The sequence below is a fragment of the Cervus canadensis genome, chromosome 25, assembly GCF_019320065.1.
Source record: "Cervus canadensis isolate Bull #8, Minnesota chromosome 25, ASM1932006v1, whole genome shotgun sequence".
NCBI classification, from domain to species: domain Eukaryota; kingdom Metazoa; phylum Chordata; class Mammalia; order Artiodactyla; family Cervidae; genus Cervus; species Cervus canadensis.
The window spans coordinates 24956130-24975868 of record NC_057410.1 but is presented as its reverse complement, the minus strand read 5'-3'; the positions used below and the strand labels follow the sequence as shown (position 1 = coordinate 24975868).

Below are 19739 nucleotides of genomic sequence, written 5' to 3'. Positions count from 1 at the left end.
GTTAGGACACAGCCTGGAGTCTGACTGTCCTGTACTTGAGTCCCACACCAGCTACTACCAGCGGTGAGATCCTGGGCAGTTTATATAACTTCTGTGCACCTGAGTCCCTCACCTTTAAAATGAGATCATGCTCCCCATCTCATAGAGTTGTAAGAAATGCATTCGTTAATGTATAGAGCACACCTATAGAATCCAAGCACGTTGTAAATAGCCAACAAATTAGCTCCAGTAGTGATAATAGTAGTCATTATTATCATATTAATTTATGTCAGGGTAGGGAGGAACCTTGGAGATCTCACTGTCCCTCTCTAGGTTCCAGACAAGCAGACAGGCCCAGAGAGATGAGGTGACTTGTCCTGGGCACGCACAGGGAGATTTGGCGCTCAGGTCTCCTGGGTGTCGTCCTGTGAGGAGAACCACGTGCTGGAGCAGCAGCATGTGTCTTTTGTTTGGGGTGTTTGTGTGGCAGGGAGTCAGAGTGTGCTGGGGCAGGCCCTGTGACCTACCTGGCCCTGGCTGGTGCGTCCACTCCCAGGAGCTGTGAAAAGATCACATTTCTTACCACGGGTGAGCCAGGCAGGGAGCTGGACCCCTATGGGGAATGGGGAGCTGGACTGCAGGGGTGGGGCTGGGCTTGGGGAAGACAGGGCACAGGCTCCTGGCTTCCTCCCCAAAGCAGTCCGTCTGCCGAGAGCCTAGCTAGTTGCAGCTGTGTGTGTTGGGGGTGGTCACCATTTGCCTCTGCCACCCCTCTGCAGCTCGGTGCCAACATGTTGCTGTTCCTCTGCACCAATGTCATTGGCATCTGCACTCACTATCCGGCTGAGGTGTCTCAGCGCCAGGCCTTTCAAGAGACCCGCGGTTACATCCAGGCCCGGCTGCACCTGCAGCATGAGAACCGGCAGCAGGTGGGGCTGCTCTTCCAGATCACGGCCTTCCCCCGCCCCACCTAACGATAGCTTGCAGGTTGGATCTGCCACCTTGTGCACTCGATGGAGTAGTGAATGGTTCCCCCTGACTGCGTCACAGAGGCTCTCTGACTTTGGACTTGGTGGCCTGTCAGAGGAGGGGAGGGAATAGATGGAATGCACCTGAGGGGTTGAATGGGGTGTAGTCAGAGAAGACTGGGGTGTGTGTCTGCTGAGGGCTCTATCGGAGGAGGGTCAGGCTACGGTCCAGGAGGGTAGCTCAGGTCTCCAGAGAGGTCAGGGAGGGTTCCAGGGATGTGGAGGGACCAGGAGGGATTAAAGCGTGAGGCCAGGAAGATAGCGGTGCCCTGTTGAAACCACTGGTCTAGGAGCGGCTGCTGCTGTCTGTGTTGCCCCAGCATGTTGCCATGGAGATGAAAGAAGACATCAACACAAAGAAAGAAGACATGATGTTTCATAAGATCTACATCCAGAAGCACGACAATGTCAGGTAGAGTTGGGGTGGGGAGGATACTGGGAGAGGTGGGGAGGTCTGTGAGTCTCTGAGGGCCACACCGTCCTTCCATCTTCTGCCATCTTCCACAGCATCCTGTTTGCGGACATTGAAGGCTTCACCAGTCTGGCGTCCCAGTGCACGGCGCAGGAGCTGGTCATGACCCTGAACGAGCTCTTTGCCCGGTTTGACAAGCTGGCTGCGGTGAGGGTGCTGGGGCTAGGGGGCAGGGCCGACCGGGTGAGGGCACACCTCTTTGGCAGCAGCTTGGGGGTGAGAGCCCGTGGAGTCTGCAGTGAGAGTAGTGGGCTAGGTGGGCCGCGTGGTACGAGAGTAAAGGTGACTCTCCCCCAACTCTTTCTGCTTCAGGAAAATCACTGCCTGAGGATCAAGATCTTAGGGGACTGTTACTACTGCGTGTCAGGGCTGCCAGAGGCCCGGGCAGACCATGCCCACTGCTGCGTGGAGATGGGGGTGGACATGATCGAGGCTATCTCGTGAGCACCTCCCAGGCTTCCAGGGACTGAGGGGGGCCCCGCCTGCCCCTCCCCTTCGATGTGTCCTTAGGCCCTTTCCTCAGTCTTGGCTGTCTCTCTGTCTTGGAGATCCATGCCTGGGGAAGGGAAAGGCTTCAGCCCACGTGAAGATCCATGTGCACCTTAGACTCCAGTGCCTGGAATGGGGCAGGGGGAGTCAGGGTGAGGGGGGATTTACGCTGGAGAGAATGCCAGTTGTCGGCCTGCTGGGAGGGTAGTGATCCCTCATCTCCTCCCCTAGTCCCATAGGATGCAGCTGGACCCCTGCTGGCGAACAGGGTTCCCACACATGTGTCCCTGAGCCCTCTGCAGCCTCCTACCTGTGTCTCGCCGAGGGTGTGTCCTGCCGAGGGTGTGCCGTGTGCCCTGTGGCTGGGTCTGTCCTTGCCCACTTGGCTCCGAGGCGAGCTCAAGGCCTGGGCTTGGGCTGGGGGTGGGGAGGACTACCAAGAGCTGAGCCAGGCCACCTCCTCCCAGGCTGGTGCGCGAGGTGACAGGAGTGAACGTGAACATGCGCGTGGGCATCCATAGCGGGCGTGTGCACTGCGGCGTCCTTGGCTTGCGGAAGTGGCAGTTTGATGTGTGGTCCAATGACGTGACTCTGGCCAACCACATGGAGGCTGGGGGCCGGGCCGGGTGAGTGCGGGTCCAGGGGGTCAGGGGTGGGAGCCATCGGGTAAGCCGGGGTCTTACCTGCCCGTCCCACGCAGCCGCATCCACATCACCCGGGCCACGCTGCAGTACCTGAATGGGGACTATGAGGTGGAGCCGGGCCGCGGCGGGGAGCGCAACGCCTACCTCAAGGAGCAGCACATTGAGACCTTCCTCATCCTGGGAGCCAGCCAGAAACGGGTCAGGGTTGGGTTGGGGAAGGCAAGGCGGCTGGGGAGAGGGGCAGATGGAGGGAGCAAGCAGAGGCCTTCTCTGGGCGCCTCTTCCCAGCCTGTACATGTGCTGTCCACACAGAAAGAGGAGAAGGCCATGCTGGCCAAGCTACAGCGGGCACGTGCCAACTCCATGGAGGGGCTGATGCCACGCTGGGTACCTGACCGTGCCTTCTCCCGGACCAAGGACTCCAAGGCTTTCCGCCAGATGGTGAGGGTCCCACCGCACCTGGACCCGGGCCTTGGTTTCTTGTTTCCCTCAACACTCAGTATCCCCCTGCCCTCTTCTGCCTCCCTTGTTGAGGCTATTGTCTCTAGTTTCTGGAATTAGGAATGGGAGGGCTGATTTCATCCCAGGGGTCCCAGGCTCCCCAGAGTCTATGGGGAAAGCCCTCAGCACAGTGTTGGGGGCGGGGAAGGGATTGTACAGGTGAAGGTGGCCTGCCCATCACCTCACTCACACACTCTGTCCCTTTCTCCAGGGCATCGATGATTCCAGCAAAGACAAGTAAGTCAGGCTGTTGAGGAGGGCGGGTGGGTGAAGGCACTTGCACCCTGGGGTGAGGTGGTGGGGAGCTGAGATCCCCCTCTTCCCTGGACTTCAGATGTGTCGTGTGGGAGCAGGTGCCACCCACCTCGCTCACACTCGTCTGAGTGCTGCCCGTGCCCCTCCCCTCTTATCACCTGTCACGTGGCCGTGGTCAGGCACCTGGTGAAGCCATGTCCTCTGCCCTCAGCCGGGGTGCTCAGGATGCCCTGAACCCTGAGGATGAGGTGGACGAGTTCCTGGGCCGGGCCATTGACGCCCGCAGCATTGATCAGCTGCGCAAGGACCACGTGCGCCGGTTCCTGCTCACCTTCCAGAGAGAGGATCTTGAAAAGAAGGTTTGGGGGATGCAAGGGCAGGAGGAGGTGGTCCCGGCAGGGCGGTCTGAGCACAAGTGAGGGAACAGGAGAAGTTTCTGGGGAGCGGGGGGTGACCACAGGGCACTGTGGGGATGCATCTCAGCTGGGCCGACTGGCAACACCCCGCCTTCCGAGGGCAGTGGCAGCACCCAGCTCAGTCTCCTGTCCCTCAGTACTCACGCAAGGTGGACCCCCGCTTTGGAGCCTACGTGGCCTGTGCCCTGCTGGTCTTCTGTTTCATCTGCTTCATCCAGCTCCTTGTCTTCCCACGGTGAGCTCTGCCCCTCCTTGCTGGGCTTCTCTTCCCTCCCCTACTTCCCGGACCCTTCTTAAACACCCTCACAAGCACACAGTCCTGGGGCCTGCCCCCTGCCTGCCCAGGGCATGGGAAAGGACCCCCAGATCTGCCAGAGTAACATCTTCCCTGGCCCTCTCCCGCCCAGCTCAGCGCTGATGCTTGGGATCCACGCCGGTATCTTCGTGCTGTTACTGGTCACCGTGCTGACCTGTGCTGTGTACTCCTGTGGCTCTGTATGTGGGGGACCTTCCAGGGCTGGTCGGGAAGGCCAGGCTGGGAGTGGGGAGGGAGGAGAAGGCCAGGCCTCTGCCACTGGGCCTGGCCCTGGGTGGCCTTACCTGTTGGGTGACGTGGCCTCTGTCTCCGTCTCCTGCCTCCTGACAGCTGTTCCCTGAGGCCCTGCGACGTGTGTCTCGCAGTATCGTCCGCTCGAGGGCACATAGCACCGCAGTTGGCATCTTTTCTGTCCTGCTTGTGTTCACCTCCGCCGTTGCCAGCATGGTAAAGGTCCAGGGAGAATTCTCCTGCTCCTTCTCTGTGCCAAGCACTTTCTGGGTGCTACGGCTACAAAGCGGAACGAGACACATTTCCTCCCCAAAGCAGGAGCGAGGTTAACCCCTGTCCTCCCGGCTTGCTCCCTTTGCCTTTTGTTATCCCTCAGTGAGAACTGGGGCCTCTGGCATATAAGGCACTTGGGCATGGCCCTGGTAACCCTTCCCCTCCCTCAGTTACCCTAATACATACCTCCCCTCCTCCTGTTTTTGCAGTTCACGTGTAACCACACCCCCATACGGACTTGCGCTGCCCGGATGCTGAATTTAACCCCTGCTGACATTACCGCCTGCCACCTGCAGCAGCTCAATTACTCTCTGGGCCTGGATGCTCCCCTGTGTGAGGGCACCGCACCCACCTGCAGCTTCCCCGAGGTGTCCAGGCAGTGGTCAGGCGGGGTGGGGGGGCGGTTCCTGATCAGTACCAGTTCTTGACCTTTCTGTGCCAGGCTTGGTGGTGGGCACTGGGGACCCAGGATCTCACCAGTCTTCAGCTCCAGGAGCAGCCCTGGCATGGTGTGGTGTAGGGGTGTGTGGAGAGTGAAGGAGGCTTGGGTTTGAGGTTGTAGAAGGGGACTTAGGTCAGGCGGCGGCATGCCTTGTCCTCTGCCCTCACCCAGACTTCCTCTGCCTTCGCTCCGCAGTACTTCATTGGGAACGTGTTGCTGAGTCTCTTGGCCAGCTCTGTCTTCCTGCACATCAGTAGTATCGGGAAGTTGGCCATGATCTTTGTCCTGGGGCTCGTCTATCTGGTGCTGCTTCTGCTGGGTCCCCCGGCCACCATCTTTGACAACTATGACCTCCTGCTGGGCGTCCATGGCTTGTGAGTTTATCCTCAACCCCTTTAATCCCCCAGGAGCCTCTTGACCCTGCTGGGTCGCTGAGAGCACTTTGTGCCCTGGCATGCTACCACTCACCCCTCACATGGGGGGAAAGGAGGTGCACATGACCCCCAGCAGTCACCTCAAGGAAACCCCAGAGCTGGGAAGTCCCTTTGTCTTTAGGCTAGACATTGAAAATAAAAACTCCCTTTTGCATCTGCATGTTGCTTTCATATCCACTCTTAACTACTTGGAGGTCACATAGCTGCTTGGGGTAGAGCCCTGGCTAGGAAAGGAACCAAAACCCGGGCTCCTGCCTCAGGGCTCTGCCTGGGACATCACTGGCTTTTCCTCTGTAAAAGCCCACACCTTATGTGGCAGAAACATACGATGTGGTAGAAAAAGCCTCTGCAGCCTGCTGAGTTTGAGTCCCTACTCTGCCACTTATTAGCTGTGTGACCTTAGATCGGTAAGTTAACTTCTCCGCCATCCCTATCACAGGGTAGTTGTAAAGATTATAGTGACTAACGTTTATCGAAGACTTGCTGATGCCAAGCACTGTGCTAAGTCTTTTTTTTTTTTTTAATTAAAAGCATTTTTTAAGAATTTAGACTGTGCTGGGTCTTTATTGTGCTACTTGGGCTTCCTGTAGCTGTGGATGTGCTAAGCCTTTTGCTCACATTGTTTAGATCTGATCACTCTTGTATTGATGAGGAAACTGAGGCTTACAGAGTTAAACAACTTGTTCCAGGTCACATAGTTCGTGGGTAGAGGAGCCAGGAACGGAGTCTCTGCTCTTAATACAAGCAAATGCCTTGGCCTGGTCCCTGATCTGTAGTGCTCAGTAAATGCAGTTTCTATCTCCTCTTCCATGCTCTGACCTGGCAACCCAAGAAGAACCAATGACTTTGTCTCTTGTATCTTCCTGCCAGGGCTGCTTCCAACGAGACCTCTGATGGGCTGGACTGGTGAGTGAGGCTCCAGGGCAGCAAAGGGCTGGGCTGCCAGACGCCTCTTTCAGCCACTGAGCCCGCCTCTGCTTCCCTCAGCCCAGCGGCCGGGAGGGTGGCACTCAAATACATGACCCCCGTGATTCTACTGGTGTTCGCACTGGCGCTGTACCTGCATGCCCAGCAGGTGGAGTCCACTGCCCGCCTGGACTTCCTCTGGAAGCTGCAGGTGACAGGGCAGGCCTCGGGGGTGGGTGGGTGGTTCCTGGGGGCGGAGCCTTGGCCGCGTCAGGCATTTCTTAGGCTGGTCAAGGTTCAGCCTGCCCTGAGCCCACCCTGGCTCCATGCTTTCCCTGTGCCCACCCCCATCCCCCACCTCATCCTGTCCCTGCCTCCTTGGCCCGTTTGCCTGTTCTCTGGCCTCATCTCTCCCTGGTTTTCTTCTCCCACGCGGTTCCCTCGGATACCCTTCTCCAGGTGTTGGCCGCTGTACCCACGCCTTGTAGATGTTGGGCAGTGGGTGATGGGTGTGGTGTCCACAGGCAACAGGGGAGAAGGAGGAGATGGAAGAGCTCCAGGCCTACAACCGGCGGCTGCTACATAACATTCTGCCCAAGGACGTGGCCGCCCACTTCCTGGCCCGGGAGCGCCGGAACGATGAGCTCTACTATCAGTCCTGTGAGTGTGTGGCTGTCATGTTCGCCTCCATTGCCAACTTCTCTGAGTTCTATGTGGAGCTGGAGGCCAACAACGAGGGTGTCGAGTGCCTGCGACTGCTCAACGAGATCATTGCTGATTTTGATGAGGTACTTGTCCTCAGCTGGTGCTGGCAGAGGGTGGGGGATATGGGGACCAGAGAAGTGGGGAGAACTTTGGATAAGAAGGCCCCAGTTGGAGGGGCCCATCTGATGAGACCCAGAGATGTGAAGGGCAGGAGTAAAGGTAGGCACAGTGAAGTTGGGGACAGATACGAATGTGTCACAGGCAGCAGGGTCAGCTCCAGTGGGGCAGGATCATTGTTACTGGGGAGCAGAGGAGGACGTGAATATCTGTGGAGGGGCCAGTAGAGTTAGCAAGTGGATATCATTGAAGAAGGAGCTGGTAATCTGTAGAGTACGGCCTCATGAGGCCAAGTAATCAAGATGATCCCCTGAATAGAGAAAATGGAAGTAAAATATGAGGAAGTGTCCTGAACATTCAGGTCAGGTCTGGACAGAAGACACTTCCTCAGTCCGGGACTCTTTCCCCAAAGGTGAGGGTTGGAATCTTTGATGCCTGATAGCCCTCCTGTGGTCCTGGGTTCTGTAGTGACCTGTCGAAGTTGACCTGGAGTTGTATGCTCAAGTCCCTGCTTGGGTTTTGGCGGCTGCCTAGTAAGGGAGACGTTTTCCCTGTTCCTAGCCCAGCACCAAGAACAGTAGTTGGAAGTGGGGCTCACTTACTGGAGTGAAGTATTGAGACAGGAAAGTGGGGCAGGGGGCCAGAGCATAGCCAGGAAGGAGCCTTGGGGCAGGGCTGGGTCTGGCCTTTCTGCCTTGACAGCCAGGTCCCCTGTACTGTCCAGATCATCAGTGAGGAGCGCTTCCGGCAGCTGGAGAAGATCAAGACAATTGGTAGCACCTACATGGCTGCCTCTGGGCTGAACGCCAGCACCTATGACCAGGTGGGCCGCTCCCACATCACTGCCCTCGCTGACTATGCCATGCGGCTCATGGAGCAGATGAAGCACATCAATGAGCACTCCTTCAACAATTTCCAGATGAAGATTGGTAAGAGGGCCTGGATCATGGCACATTTTTCCCAGGGCTGTTTCTGGAGTGAAGCTGAGGCAGCAGGCTGGGGATGGCGTCTCAGACTCCCCATCAGGAGTCCTGTGGGGGTTTCCTTTTCTCCCACTTCCTATATCATCTGATGTTAAGAATAGATACCATTTATTAAGGGCCTCCTATGTGCTAAGCATTGTCTCAGACTTTTTTTTTTTTTTAACACATCAGTCCTCACATTATTATCCCCTTTTACAGAAAAAGAGTTGGATTTTCAGAGTGGGTAAACAACTCAGCCAAGGTCATACAACTAGTTATGGCTGAACTGGGATTCAAAACCAGGTTTATGTAGATAATACCAGTACCTACGTCCCTATCTGTGGCTGGTCTGATAAGAGCCACTTCCTCCCAGATGAGCCGGTGGATGGGAGTGGTTAATAGCATGGGTTCTGGAGTCAGAATGTCTGGTTTGAATTCTGGCTCTTCCACTTATGGGCAAGTCACCTAACTTCTGTAAGCTTCAGGTACCTTTTTTATAAAATGGGGATGATTTGAGAGGCTGAGATAGTGTAAAATACTTACAGAGCGGTTGGCACAGCATGAGCCTTTGGTGGATTAGCTGCTGTTCTGGCATAGCCCTTCTGACTCAGGGGAGCTCCTCGGCATTCTTTACAACCAGGAGACTTGTCCCGTTTCCAGTTTCTTCTGGGTCCTTCTAAAGGTGCTGGGAAGTGGTGCCTCCCTGGGCTGACTGGGAAACATTCACTGCTCTCAATTTCTTACTTTTATCCCTGCCCACCCCAGGACTGAACATGGGCCCAGTTGTGGCAGGCGTCATTGGGGCTCGGAAACCACAGTATGACATCTGGGGGAACACAGTGAATGTCTCGAGTCGAATGGACAGCACCGGGGTCCCCGACCGAATCCAGGTGAGGGGGTTGTAAGCGGAAGCTGGGAGGGGTCTGGGTGTGGGGAGCTTCCACAGGGCCCCCTCTGCAGTCAGCCAGGACAGGGGTAGGGCGGCGATATTCTGTGTTTGGTGGAGGGGGTTATGGGGGGAGATAGTAGCATGACCAGAGAACCCCTGGGCCCCTGCAAATGCAGCAGGAAGGATCCTGGCCTAAGCAGGTTCCCCTCCCACCCCACCCCCCCAGGTGACCACGGACCTGTACCAGGTTCTAGCGGCCAAGGGCTACCAGCTGGAGTGTCGAGGGGTGGTCAAGGTGAAGGGCAAGGGGGAGATGACCACCTACTTCCTCAATGGGGGCCCCAGCAGTTAGCAGGGCCCAGCTACAGATCAACTGAAAGGACCAAGGTGGGCATTTGGGTGGATTCTGTGCTCGCTGGGGGAAGCTGTGGCAGGGGGCGCTGAGCCTCCAGACCCTGCTGATCACAAAGGGAACACCCCAGCTGGCTGTGTTCAACCACGTCCTCAGGCTGGTGAACGAGGGGATACCAAGAGGATTATGCAAGTGACTTTTTAAAACTAGGGTAGGGCTGCTTTCCCTCCTTTCTTCCAGCTTTTGGGAGCAGGGGAGGGGGCAGCAGCAAAGGTCGGGGGACCCTTCCTGCCTGAGAGATTAAAATGGCAGCTTCTCACACCTCCTCTTTCCCTGTCTGTCTGGGCAGCAGGCTCAGGGCTGGGCCCTTCCTTTCCCTTTTTCCTGGGAATCTTTTGTACAAAGACTGGGGCAGGCTTGAAGAGTGCCTGTTCCACGCTTGCCTTTGCCGTGCCTGCATCCCCAGCATGGGTCCTGGGCCCTCCCCACCCCGCCGGCTCTCCCTCAGGGACACAGGGCCAAGGAGGGAGAGGCTCGGGAGACCCAGCTCTGTCCATATTTCAGGGGAACGTTTCCATTTGCCAAATCCTAGTCCCACGATCTGTCCCCAAAGGGGAACAAAGGGACTTCTGACAGTTCAGATTAGCCCCAGTTCCTGCACAGCTCCAGGGAGAGGGGCATCTGGTCTCACTGGTACTGTGAAAACACCCAGCCAGGGAGCAGGCACGTGCATGAGGATGTTAGAAGACTGGAAGGTGGACGTTCGCCTGCAGGTGCCAAAGAGAGCAGGCCGGCCAGGGATGGGGGTAGTGCCAGACTCCAAAGGTCAGATCAGGCCGCTCTGCCCCTGTGCACTCTTGCTGTCTGCTGAAAGGGACACAGAGCATCTCTACCCCTTCTATTGCCAAATAGAAAAGGGCCAGGGCCTGGAGGAAGACAGCCCTGATCCTAAACCTGTCCTCCCAGGCCTCTGGTGCTGGGGAGGGCCTGTGTGTCTGTGTTAACTGTGTGTGCACGGTGGTCCGTGTGTGTGTGTGTCTGTTTTCCAGGTCTGTGTGTCCTTGCGCTCCTGCTCCTCGACTCTCCACCCTGGGTTGCCTCTTTCCTGTGGGCCTGTCTTCTGGGAATAAGGCAGGATGTCTGATTTCAAGGGATGGAGACAGATGCCCATTTTGCACAGGAGTGGGATGGGGCGTGGTAACAAGAGGAGGGTGACTGGGGAGAGGAGGTCTTTTGTGCCAAGTCCCTAATTGCCGTGTGGGGACCACATGTGCAGCATGACTGTCTCTCTGCTAGGGCAGGGACCCAAGCGCCTGCTGGAGCCCCCATGATCCTTGCACTTGAACTCTCTGGGGTGTGGTGGGCAGAGGCTCAGGAGTCCCCTGGATTTCCCCAGGTGGTATCCTGGGACGTGGTAAGCCTTGGGGCTGGGGTAGCATGGGATCCCCCGAGGACCTGGATTCTGGTACTAGGGGCAAGGAGAGGGGAACCCGAACCTCAGCCGTCCCCATTCTGCAGCCTGAGCCCAGCGTGCTCCATGCTCCCCAGTCCCCATGAAGCCTGCGAGGGCTGGCAGGAGGGTTAGGAGGGCTGGGCCTTAGATTCCCTTCCTGTCCGCGCCTGCCTTTCACCTGCTTCCTTGCAGCCTTGCCTCTGGCCTGAATGAGTCGGTACCTTGGTTTCTCTGCACCTGTTGAAGCTGAGGCATTGGCCACAGTTTTGCTTGAAGATCGCTTTGTCTCAGATGTGTTAGAGGCAGAGGGGAGAGGGCCCCAGAGTTGCTGACTCTGGGGACTGGAAGGGGCAGATGGTACTCTTGCCCTTCCTCATGCCCTTTCTGACTCTAGTTCCTTGCAGAGGTTGTTTCTGGCTTGTATTGACTGCTCTGGGGGATCTTCATGTATCAACCAAGTGGGCCATCAGTCACTTCATTAGCCAAGGCAGGAGAAGAAAAAAGACTAGGTGGTCCAGATGAAGTCAGCTCCCCTTCCCTCAGACACAGCCCTGGACAGGAAGGTTCTGCATGGGGTCCTGGGGTGGGGATGAGGCTGTGAGGAGACCAGAGAGGAAGACTGCTTCACTTACAGCGGAAGTGAGTGACTTGTGTCTGCTTCTTGCCAGTGGAAGGGGCCTCTCTGCACCCTGGCTCCCCGCACCGCAGTGCCAACCATGCATTTCCCCTGGGCTGATATTGCCCCCTTCCTTGCCAGTTGGTGGGGGAGTCAGTGGATGGGAGGCCCATGGACTTTGGTTTTATAATGTAACCAGCGTGGGGGTGGGGGGAGGGTGGCATACCATTGTATTTCAGTGAAATATTTAATATATTTAAATATCAATAAAAATCAAACTCTTTGTAAAATTCCCGGTTCTCTGCAGCTGTTCTGGGCCCTGGGTTGGGTCCGAAGTGGCAGAGCCTGGTGGAGGGGGCAGGCCCCTGCCGGGGGTTCTGTAGACCTCTTTCATCTGCCAAGATGAAGCTGCAGTGTCTGCAGAGAGCGTGACCTCTCTGAGGCCCTGCAGCATTCGTTACTCTGACTCCTTCCATGCATGACCTCAGGACCCCTTGTAGTGGTCTGTCCTGGCCCCTCCCAAACCAAGCACCAAGCTCTGACTCCTTCAGGAATCTCTCACAGTCCTGATCTCACAGGAATTGGGGAATAATTTCCCACTCCTTCATTTCCTGTGTACACAAGTTACTTCTAGATCAGTCTATTTATTGCACTTTCTCAGTCCCCTCCTCCCATTAATCAGCCATTGGAACCAGGATACCTCCCTCTTCACCGCTCCATCTGCGGTGTCCTTCTGCAAACACATCCTGCTCAATACAGACTGAAGTTTCTGTCATTGAGAATAGAGTGATCCATAAACCTGGAAAAGAGACAGTCTCAGATTCAGCCAGGTTAGGCTGGACTCGGGGTGGGGGTGGGGGGCTTAAACCTTGAATGGGCAGGGGTAGTGATGAAGAGGTGGAGCTGCTGCCAATGGGTGGTGCTTAGAGGGGTGGGAGGTGGCAGTGAAGGGAGCAGAAACATTCCAGGCCTCCCACAGGAATGCTGTAGATTCTTGAGTCTGTTCAGAAGTCATAGCCATAAGGTGAAACACAAAGACACGGATAAATCTTTTAGCTCCTTTGAATAGCCACTACTAACAGTAGCCACTACTGCCTAGATTCTGGGGCCAGTTTTCCCTGGTAAGACCAAAACCTCCTATTCCATTTTCCAACTCTGAATAGAAATGAAAGCATCTCCAAGGATTTAAGTGATCTCCCCACCCTCACCCCTCCCAACCTAACCTGGTCATTGCACTTTTGATGAGGCAGTGGCGGGGGCTCCGGATCCATGGCATGGTCTCCTCTGGGCGCACTCCTGCACCGTTGGACCGCCAGAAGCTGAAGTTCTGAGCATCAGTCAGGGGGACCCTGAAGACCTGATTGGGGACTGAATGGTTGGGCAGGTTATCAGATTTCTTAGAGTTGGGTGCCCCCTTTTGTGCCTCAGGGCACCACAAGCCCAACCTAGCAACTAGGCTTGACCAGATGCTGAGAAGTCCTGGAAATGTAGTCACCACACCCAGCTCCACTTCTGGATTTCAGCGTCTTACACCCTTCATGGTCAGTGGAATCAGTCTTGGTTCTTCCTGTGTTTACCAGAAGTGCTAAGGTGGTGCAGAAACAAGTGGTCTGCCTACTTGGTTTCTTTTCTATTTGGCCATGCCACCTGGCTTGTGGGATCTTAGTTCCCCAACCAGGGATTGAACCCAGGTTCTCGGCAATAAGAGCACAGAGTCCTAACAACACAACCCACTCAGAAAATGTGCAAGATGGGTCTACTGGCTCTTCCTCCCCTCCCCCTTGGCTTATTTCAGGAAATTCTCTGAAATTTAGCAGTGATACTGCCTTATGTTTAGGTATTGCTAACATATCAATTTATCAAGTGAAAGTGAAGTTGCTCAGTCATGTCTGACTCTTTTCGACCCCATGGATTGTAGCCTACCAGGCTCCTCCATTCATGGGATTTTCCAGGCAAGAATACCGGAGTGGATTGCCATTTCCTTCTCCAGGAGATCTTCCCAACCCAGGGTTGAACCCGGGTCTCCCACATTGTAGGCTTTACCATCTGAGCCACCAGGGAAGTCCTATAATTTATCAACTACCTGTTAAATTCTACATGTTGTATTAGATATTTAAAAAATTTTAATATCAGACTTACCTAGATTTTCTTTTTTTGAATTTTCACTCTTAATTTATTGTATAAATCTAATTATACCAATGTATAAAATTTGTATATGTTTTAAAACTTAGGATTATAGCCTAATATTCTGGCTATCTAGTCTTTATAATTATTATTAAAAAAAAAAATCCCTACTATATTATTGGGGCCTTCCAGGTGGCTCAGCGGCAAAGAATCTGACTGCCAGTGCAGGAGACTCGGGTTTGATCCCTGGGTCAGGAAGCCCCCTCTGGAGAAGGAAGTGGCAATGCACTCCGGTATTCTTGCCTGGGAAATACCGTGGATAGAGGAGCCTGGGGGGCTACAGTCCATGGGGTTGCAGAGAGTCCAATACGATTAAGCAAAAAAAAAAAACAAAAAAAAAAACTTCCACTTTTCACTGTTACAAGTAGGCTATTAACATATTGATAAGTTCTGTCACCACAGGATCCCAGAGTTGCCCTTTTATAGTCACATACTCCTCCCTCCACTCCTTGGTAATCAATCACTAATGTGTTCTTCAGTTCTGTAATTTTGTCAGTTTAAGAATGTTGTATAAATGGCATCATACAGTACAGGATCTTTTGGGGATTGGCTTTCTTTACATAGCAGAATTCCCTGGAGATTCCTGCAAGTATCTGCCTGTATCAGTGGCTTGTCCTAGGAACTTTTTAAAATGTAAGTTTCTCTTTCACAAAAAACACTAGATTGTTATTCCAGTTTTCAGATGGTCCAGAGAGGTTAAGTGATCAAAGAATTTTGCCCAAGGTCACACAGCTTGTTGAGTTGAAACTCAGTTCAAATTCCAAAGCTTTGATCCTCTTAACAATCTTGTAAGGTTGGTGGAGTCTGCATTTTCTGCCCTTTTTTTTTTTTCCTAAATGAATGAAGAAACAAGTTAAAAAAGGATAAGTGACTTATCCACGGTGAGACACTTGAAAGAGAAAGTACTCACAGGTAGATCTTCTGCTGTCAATTCTGATTCAATTTTTATCTTATCTTGCTTACCTCACTATTGGAGCCTACTTTCTCCCTCTTTTCAGTCTCTTCTTGGCTCTTTTTGACCTTGCTGCCGGCTCTAAAACAGCGCCCCACCACATCCCAGCCACTCTAGCAACTCAGACACACCTTTTCTGCCCCTAGAATGGTGACAAATCCATGATACTTACATGTCTTTAACGATACCTTCCGAACAGCTTCGTGGTACTTTGTGTGGCTATTTTGGTGCACGGAGTAATTCCCATCTTCTGAGATAATAGGGGGAAGCCTAGTGGGCACTGGATCCTTCTGCTCTGAAATGAGAGCAGACTTGTTCTGAGTACCTAGCAAATGGGGTTATTCGACTTTCTCAGTCTCTGGTCTCCATGCTAACCTGGCACAGGGCAGGGATCCCTCCAAGCCTCTCACAAGCCAAGTGTTGCAGGGTAAGAAGGGGTTCATGGGACACAGTAGTATCAGGAAGAGCATTTGGGGCAGCAGGTGTCAAGTGTGTTAGAAGCATTAGAGAGGTCTCAGCTTGCTCTTGGTTTAGAGCTGGACTGGTGCTGGGTCAAGTGGAGAGGGACAGGGCCAAGAGCTGGAAAGGCAGTATAGAGTGGGATAGTGTAGTCTTAGCCTTCTTACGGAGGTTTAGGAATCTTCTCAGATGCAAAATCTGTATCTTCTTATAGTGACTGAAAAGATGAGATTTTCCTTACCCAGTGCTGTGGTCTGAATGTTTGAATTCCCTCCACTCCCCCGCCCCCCAAATTCATATGTTGAAAACCAATGCCCAAGGTAATAGCATTTGGAGGTGGGGCTCTTGGGGTGTGATTCATGAGACGGAGCCCCCATGAATGGAATAAGTGCCCTTATAAAAAGAGGCCTGAGAGAGCTTCCTGGCCCCTTCTGCCATGTGAGGGAACAACAGGAAGTCTGCAACCTGGAAGAGAGCCCTCACCTGGCTTCCTAATCCTGGACTGCCAGCCTCCAGAACTGTGAGAAATAAATCTCTTTTGTTTATAAGCCACCCAGTCTACGGTATTTTGTTATAGCAGCCTGCATGGACTAAGATACCCAGCCTTTCTTGTAGCAAGGCCAAGGGCCAAGAGGTTTGGCTAGGCCAATCAACGTGTCTTCTTCAGATTTTGAATCAAAGATTGGGGTTGCGAAGAAGCTGGGACCATGTGAAGCCTTTTTCTGTTGATGGAGGTTGGGGCGGTGAAGCTGCCTCTTGTCTCCAGCAGCATTATCTGGGGCCCAGTGTCCTCGGGGCCAGCAGTGCCCACAGCACTGAATGCACTGGTGTCTCTGCACAGCCAGGTCTGTGGTGTGATTGTGAACCTTGTTTCTGGTTACTGTCTGCCAAACTTGGTTCTCTGTCCCTTCTACAGTTTTTATGTGCCTCCTAATATTTTTTAAACAACTACTTCAAGGACTTGCCTGGTGGTCTAGTGGTTAAGAATTTGCCTTGCAATGCAGGGGGTTTGGGTTTGACCCCTGGTCGGGGAACTAAGTCCCACACACTGCAGAGCAGCTGAGCCTGTGCACCACAACTAGAGGGTCTGTGGGCTGCAGTGAAAGATCTCACGTGTAGCAGCTAAGACCTGACACACCTGAGTATTTTTTTTAAATAAAAAATTACTTCATTGTGTAACACACAAAAAAAGTGGTACATATATAATTTATACAACTTAATGAGTTTGGAAATAAGTATACACCTGTGAAACCATCATCAAAATCTATGCCACAAACATATCCATCTCCTCCAAAAACTTCCTCCCACCTTCTTTATTATTATTTTGTAACAAGAACATCTAACATAAACTCTAGTCTCTTTGCAGAGTTTTAAGTATATAGTATAGTATTAACTATACTATGCTGTACAGTAGATCTTTAGGATTTATTCATCTTGCATAACTGAAACTTTGTACCCTTTGATTACTGCCCTCCTGTTTTTTCCTCTCCTGAGCCTCTGGCAAACACTGTTGTATTCTTTGCTTCTTTTGAGTTTAATTATTTTAGATTCCTCATATAAGTGGTATCATGTAATATGTGTCCTCTCTCTGACTTATTTCACTTGGCATATCTTCCAGGTTCATCCATGTTGTTGCAAATGCCAGGATTTCCCTAGTTTTTTTTTTTAAGGCCAAGTAATATTCCATTGTATGCATTTACCACATTTAAAAAATCCATCCAAGCCCTGATGGACATTTCTGTTACTTCCATGTCTTGGCTAGTGTGCATAATGCTGCAACAAATATGAGAGTGCAGATATCCCTTTGAGATCATGATTTCAATTTCTTTGGGGATATATATACCAGAAGTGAGATTGCTGGATCAAATGGTAGTTCTATTTTAATTTCTTGAGAAATTGCCCTACTGTTTTCTACAGTGGCTGTACCCATTTGCTTACCCACCACAATGCATGTGGGTTCCCTTGTCTTCTCACCAATGCTGTTAACTTTTGTGGATTTAAAAAAAAATTATACCCACTTTAAGAGGTGTGAGGTGATATATCATTGTGGTTTTAATTTGCATTTCCCTGATGATTAGATGTTAAGCATCTTTTAATATACCTGTTGGCCATTTGTGTGTCTTCTTTGGAGAAGTCTATTTAGATCCTCTGCCCATTTAATTGGATTTTCTTTCTTTTTTGCTGTTGAGTTATAGGAATTCATTGTATGTTTTGGGTATTAACCCTTTATCATATATATGGTTTGCAAGTATTTTCTCCCATACTGTAGGTTGTCTTTTCAATTTGTTTCTTTTGCCATATGGAAGCTTTTAAGTTTGGTGTAATCTCACCACTATCTTTAAAAAAAATTCATGTTCTGCTTAAATAGGCTAGATTTGGCTTGCATCTCAGGACCCTGAGCTTGTGAACTGGATCAAAGTTTGCCATTCTCTCTGGAAATTGTTGAGATTGCTGACTCATCTTGGGTGGGTGGTGGGGTTGCCCGCTGTTCTGTAGTTCTTCCGCAGTTCCTGCTTTCCCCTTTATTCTGCTTGGCCCCACACGTTCATCATCTGTCCCTCCACCCTCCCTCTTGCCCTCCCATGGACATCTTTAACATTCTCTGTGACAGTGACACCACCAGAGTGGGGCAAAGTTTGAGGCCCCTCCATTGACAGTTGAAGGCTGGGACAGGTGGAACCCTGGACTGAACCAGGGGTTGGCTTTATACTTCATCACAGGTTACATTTCCTAGAAACAGTGTCATTTGAGTTTGGTTGTTTGACTTTGACTAAGTGGCATAATTTGACTTTCCAAATTATGCCACTAAGGTTGGCAGAATGTCCATAGCCAAGTAAGTGCAGACCCAGAAAGAGCAGGAGCATATTCCTCGGGGGCAATGGGACCTGGACTGCAAGTAAGTACTGACTGGGTGCAGGCGACAGTGGGAGCTCTTTCTCTGGTCCTGAGGCCTCAGGCTGATTGTTCTTTAAAGTATAGCCATATGATTTTTACCAGATGACTGTTATGTCAGTTTCTGAGTAGTAGGCACCCAGTTTCCTGTATGGGTTACCGTGTGCTTGGAGGTATATTAGACAGTATCACCCACTTGGATGCCTTCCTCTTGAATCAAGCACTAGTTGGCCTACTCCTTGGATCAGTATTTGGCAAGCTGGAAGATATTTTTGGTAACCCATAGCTTTGCCAAGTTTTGGAAGCTACCCGAGGTGAAGGGTAGTGACGGGTAGTTAAGAATCATGCCACAGCTACTGTGAAAGGGGATGTTCTGGATAGCGCGATGCAATGAACTCTTTATAAGTAAATTCCACTGTGACAAGGGAGAAAAATTCATCATTTTTTTGGCAGATGGTATAACAGAGGCTCTTCATCCACTCAGTTAATACTATACTCCATATGGTTTTTTGTGGTAAATAGATAGGAAGGGCCCTGACAGCTTCTAGAACCAGGCCATAAATTAGAAATTGCCAAAAGACCACATTTAATGCTTTGAATGGACTGTGAAAGATATGGGGTAATGCAAAAGTAGTTGGCTGGATCTTCTACTTTTCCAAATTTATGTTGTAGATTTCTCAGTAGTATAAACTTCCCAGGGCCCCTAGGAAGGTCACAAAATCTTAGTTTCCCACTGCTTTGCCCATTGTTTCTGTTAGTTGGAACTGGGGCTGATTGGCCACAATGTTTTCAGACTGAAAACTTTTTAGAATAGGTCTACCTATGATGGCTCAGATGGTAAAGAATCTTCCTGCAATGCAGGAGACCTGGGTTTGATCCCTGGGTCAGGAAGAACCCCTGGAAAAGGGAATAGTTACCCACTCCAGTATTCTTGCCTGGAGAATTTCATGGACAGAGGAGCCTGGCGGGCTATAGCCCATGGGGTCACAAAGAGTTGGACATGACTGAGCAACTAAGCACCTACGCTACCTCAGTGGCTCCCAGAATGCTGAATTTTAGATTAAGGTATTTGCCGGTTTGTTCCACATTCTTAGTACATAGTGATGATAATATCTAACAGATATTACTTGAAGTTGGTGTCACTGTAAGCAGAGTAATACCACTCAGACTAGAAATGCATACAAGATATTTGTAGAACATACTTGTAGAAATGCAAACAACATTTCTAGATGTTGTGGTATTGTACATAAAATATGACTCCTATCTAAGAGGTCGTATTAGATATGAGGCAAGTTGACTGGAGTATTAACACGGACTGAAACTGGTTGAAGTATTTTTGGAAGGCTATCTTGCACTTAGTCTTTCCTGATATCAGGAAATTGCCAGGGATTTGGGAGGAAGTGAACAAGAACATAAACCCAGGGAACCAGACCAGTTCTCAGGGCACATTTTACACATGGGGGCAGTTCCTTTGCCTCCAAAAATATCTTCCTTAAAGTGCAGTTCTTAAGAATTCTGAACACAGGGAAAGTGGGGGTGGGGCACGAGATAAGATAGAGACAGTGCTGGTTATATAAAATGCAGACTGCTGTCTTTTGCAGACTGCTGATATAAAATGGATCTTCTAGATCCATTGGATCTTCTAGAGATAACAGCAATAAAAAGAGCTGATATGCAGTGAATGTGCTTGGCACAACTGTAAAACGTGGGTACTGTAACCTTATTTTATAAATGGAGAAACAGAGGCCCAGAGAAGTTTAGTGATTTGCCAA

At 51.6% G+C, this 19739-nt stretch overlaps 2 protein-coding genes across 7 annotated transcripts in view; one reads left to right on the top strand and one right to left on the bottom strand.

Annotated features, from left to right (window-relative positions):
• The window catches only part of ADCY6 (adenylate cyclase 6), a 53669-nt gene that overhangs the window by 8230 nt on the left and 25700 nt on the right, over positions 1–19739 (top strand). For 2 of the 4 annotated variants that reach the window (XM_043446842.1, XM_043446843.1), the window contains exons 3-22: positions 759–908; positions 1298–1419; positions 1515–1626; positions 1792–1919; positions 2436–2594; positions 2669–2810; positions 2925–3053; positions 3325–3350; positions 3580–3727; positions 3922–4019; positions 4192–4279; positions 4431–4547; positions 4814–4972; positions 5242–5420; positions 6351–6386; positions 6468–6597; positions 6911–7174; positions 7933–8137; positions 8936–9060; positions 9286–11770. In XM_043446842.1, the coding sequence (XP_043302777.1) occupies positions 759–908; positions 1298–1419; positions 1515–1626; positions 1792–1919; positions 2436–2594; positions 2669–2810; positions 2925–3053; positions 3325–3350; positions 3580–3727; positions 3922–4019; positions 4192–4279; positions 4431–4547; positions 4814–4972; positions 5242–5420; positions 6351–6386; positions 6468–6597; positions 6911–7174; positions 7933–8137; positions 8936–9060; positions 9286–9411 (2643 nt within the window). In that variant the 3' untranslated portion in view covers positions 9412–11770. Of the gene's footprint in view, positions 1–758; positions 909–1297; positions 1420–1514; positions 1627–1791; positions 1920–2435; positions 2595–2668; positions 2811–2924; positions 3054–3324; positions 3351–3579; positions 3728–3921; positions 4020–4191; positions 4280–4430; positions 4548–4813; positions 4973–5241; positions 5421–6350; positions 6387–6467; positions 6598–6910; positions 7175–7932; positions 8138–8935; positions 9061–9285; positions 11771–19739 lie in introns of those variants that run through there. The other 2 variants (XM_043446844.1, XM_043446845.1) reach the window with 2 other exon arrangements.
• Positions 8152–19739, bottom strand: part of TEX49 (testis expressed 49) — a 40271-nt gene continuing 28683 nt past the window's right edge. For 2 of the 3 annotated variants that reach the window (XM_043446850.1, XM_043446851.1), the window contains exons 2-4: positions 14789–14911; positions 12704–12848; positions 12109–12279 (exon numbers count right to left, since the gene is read on the bottom strand). In XM_043446850.1, coding sequence (XP_043302785.1) covers positions 12231–12279; positions 12704–12848; positions 14789–14911 — 317 coding nt within the window. In that variant the 3' untranslated portion in view covers positions 12109–12230. Of the gene's footprint in view, positions 8268–12108; positions 12280–12703; positions 12849–14788; positions 14912–19739 lie in introns of those variants that run through there. The other variant, XR_006265411.1, reaches the window with a different exon arrangement.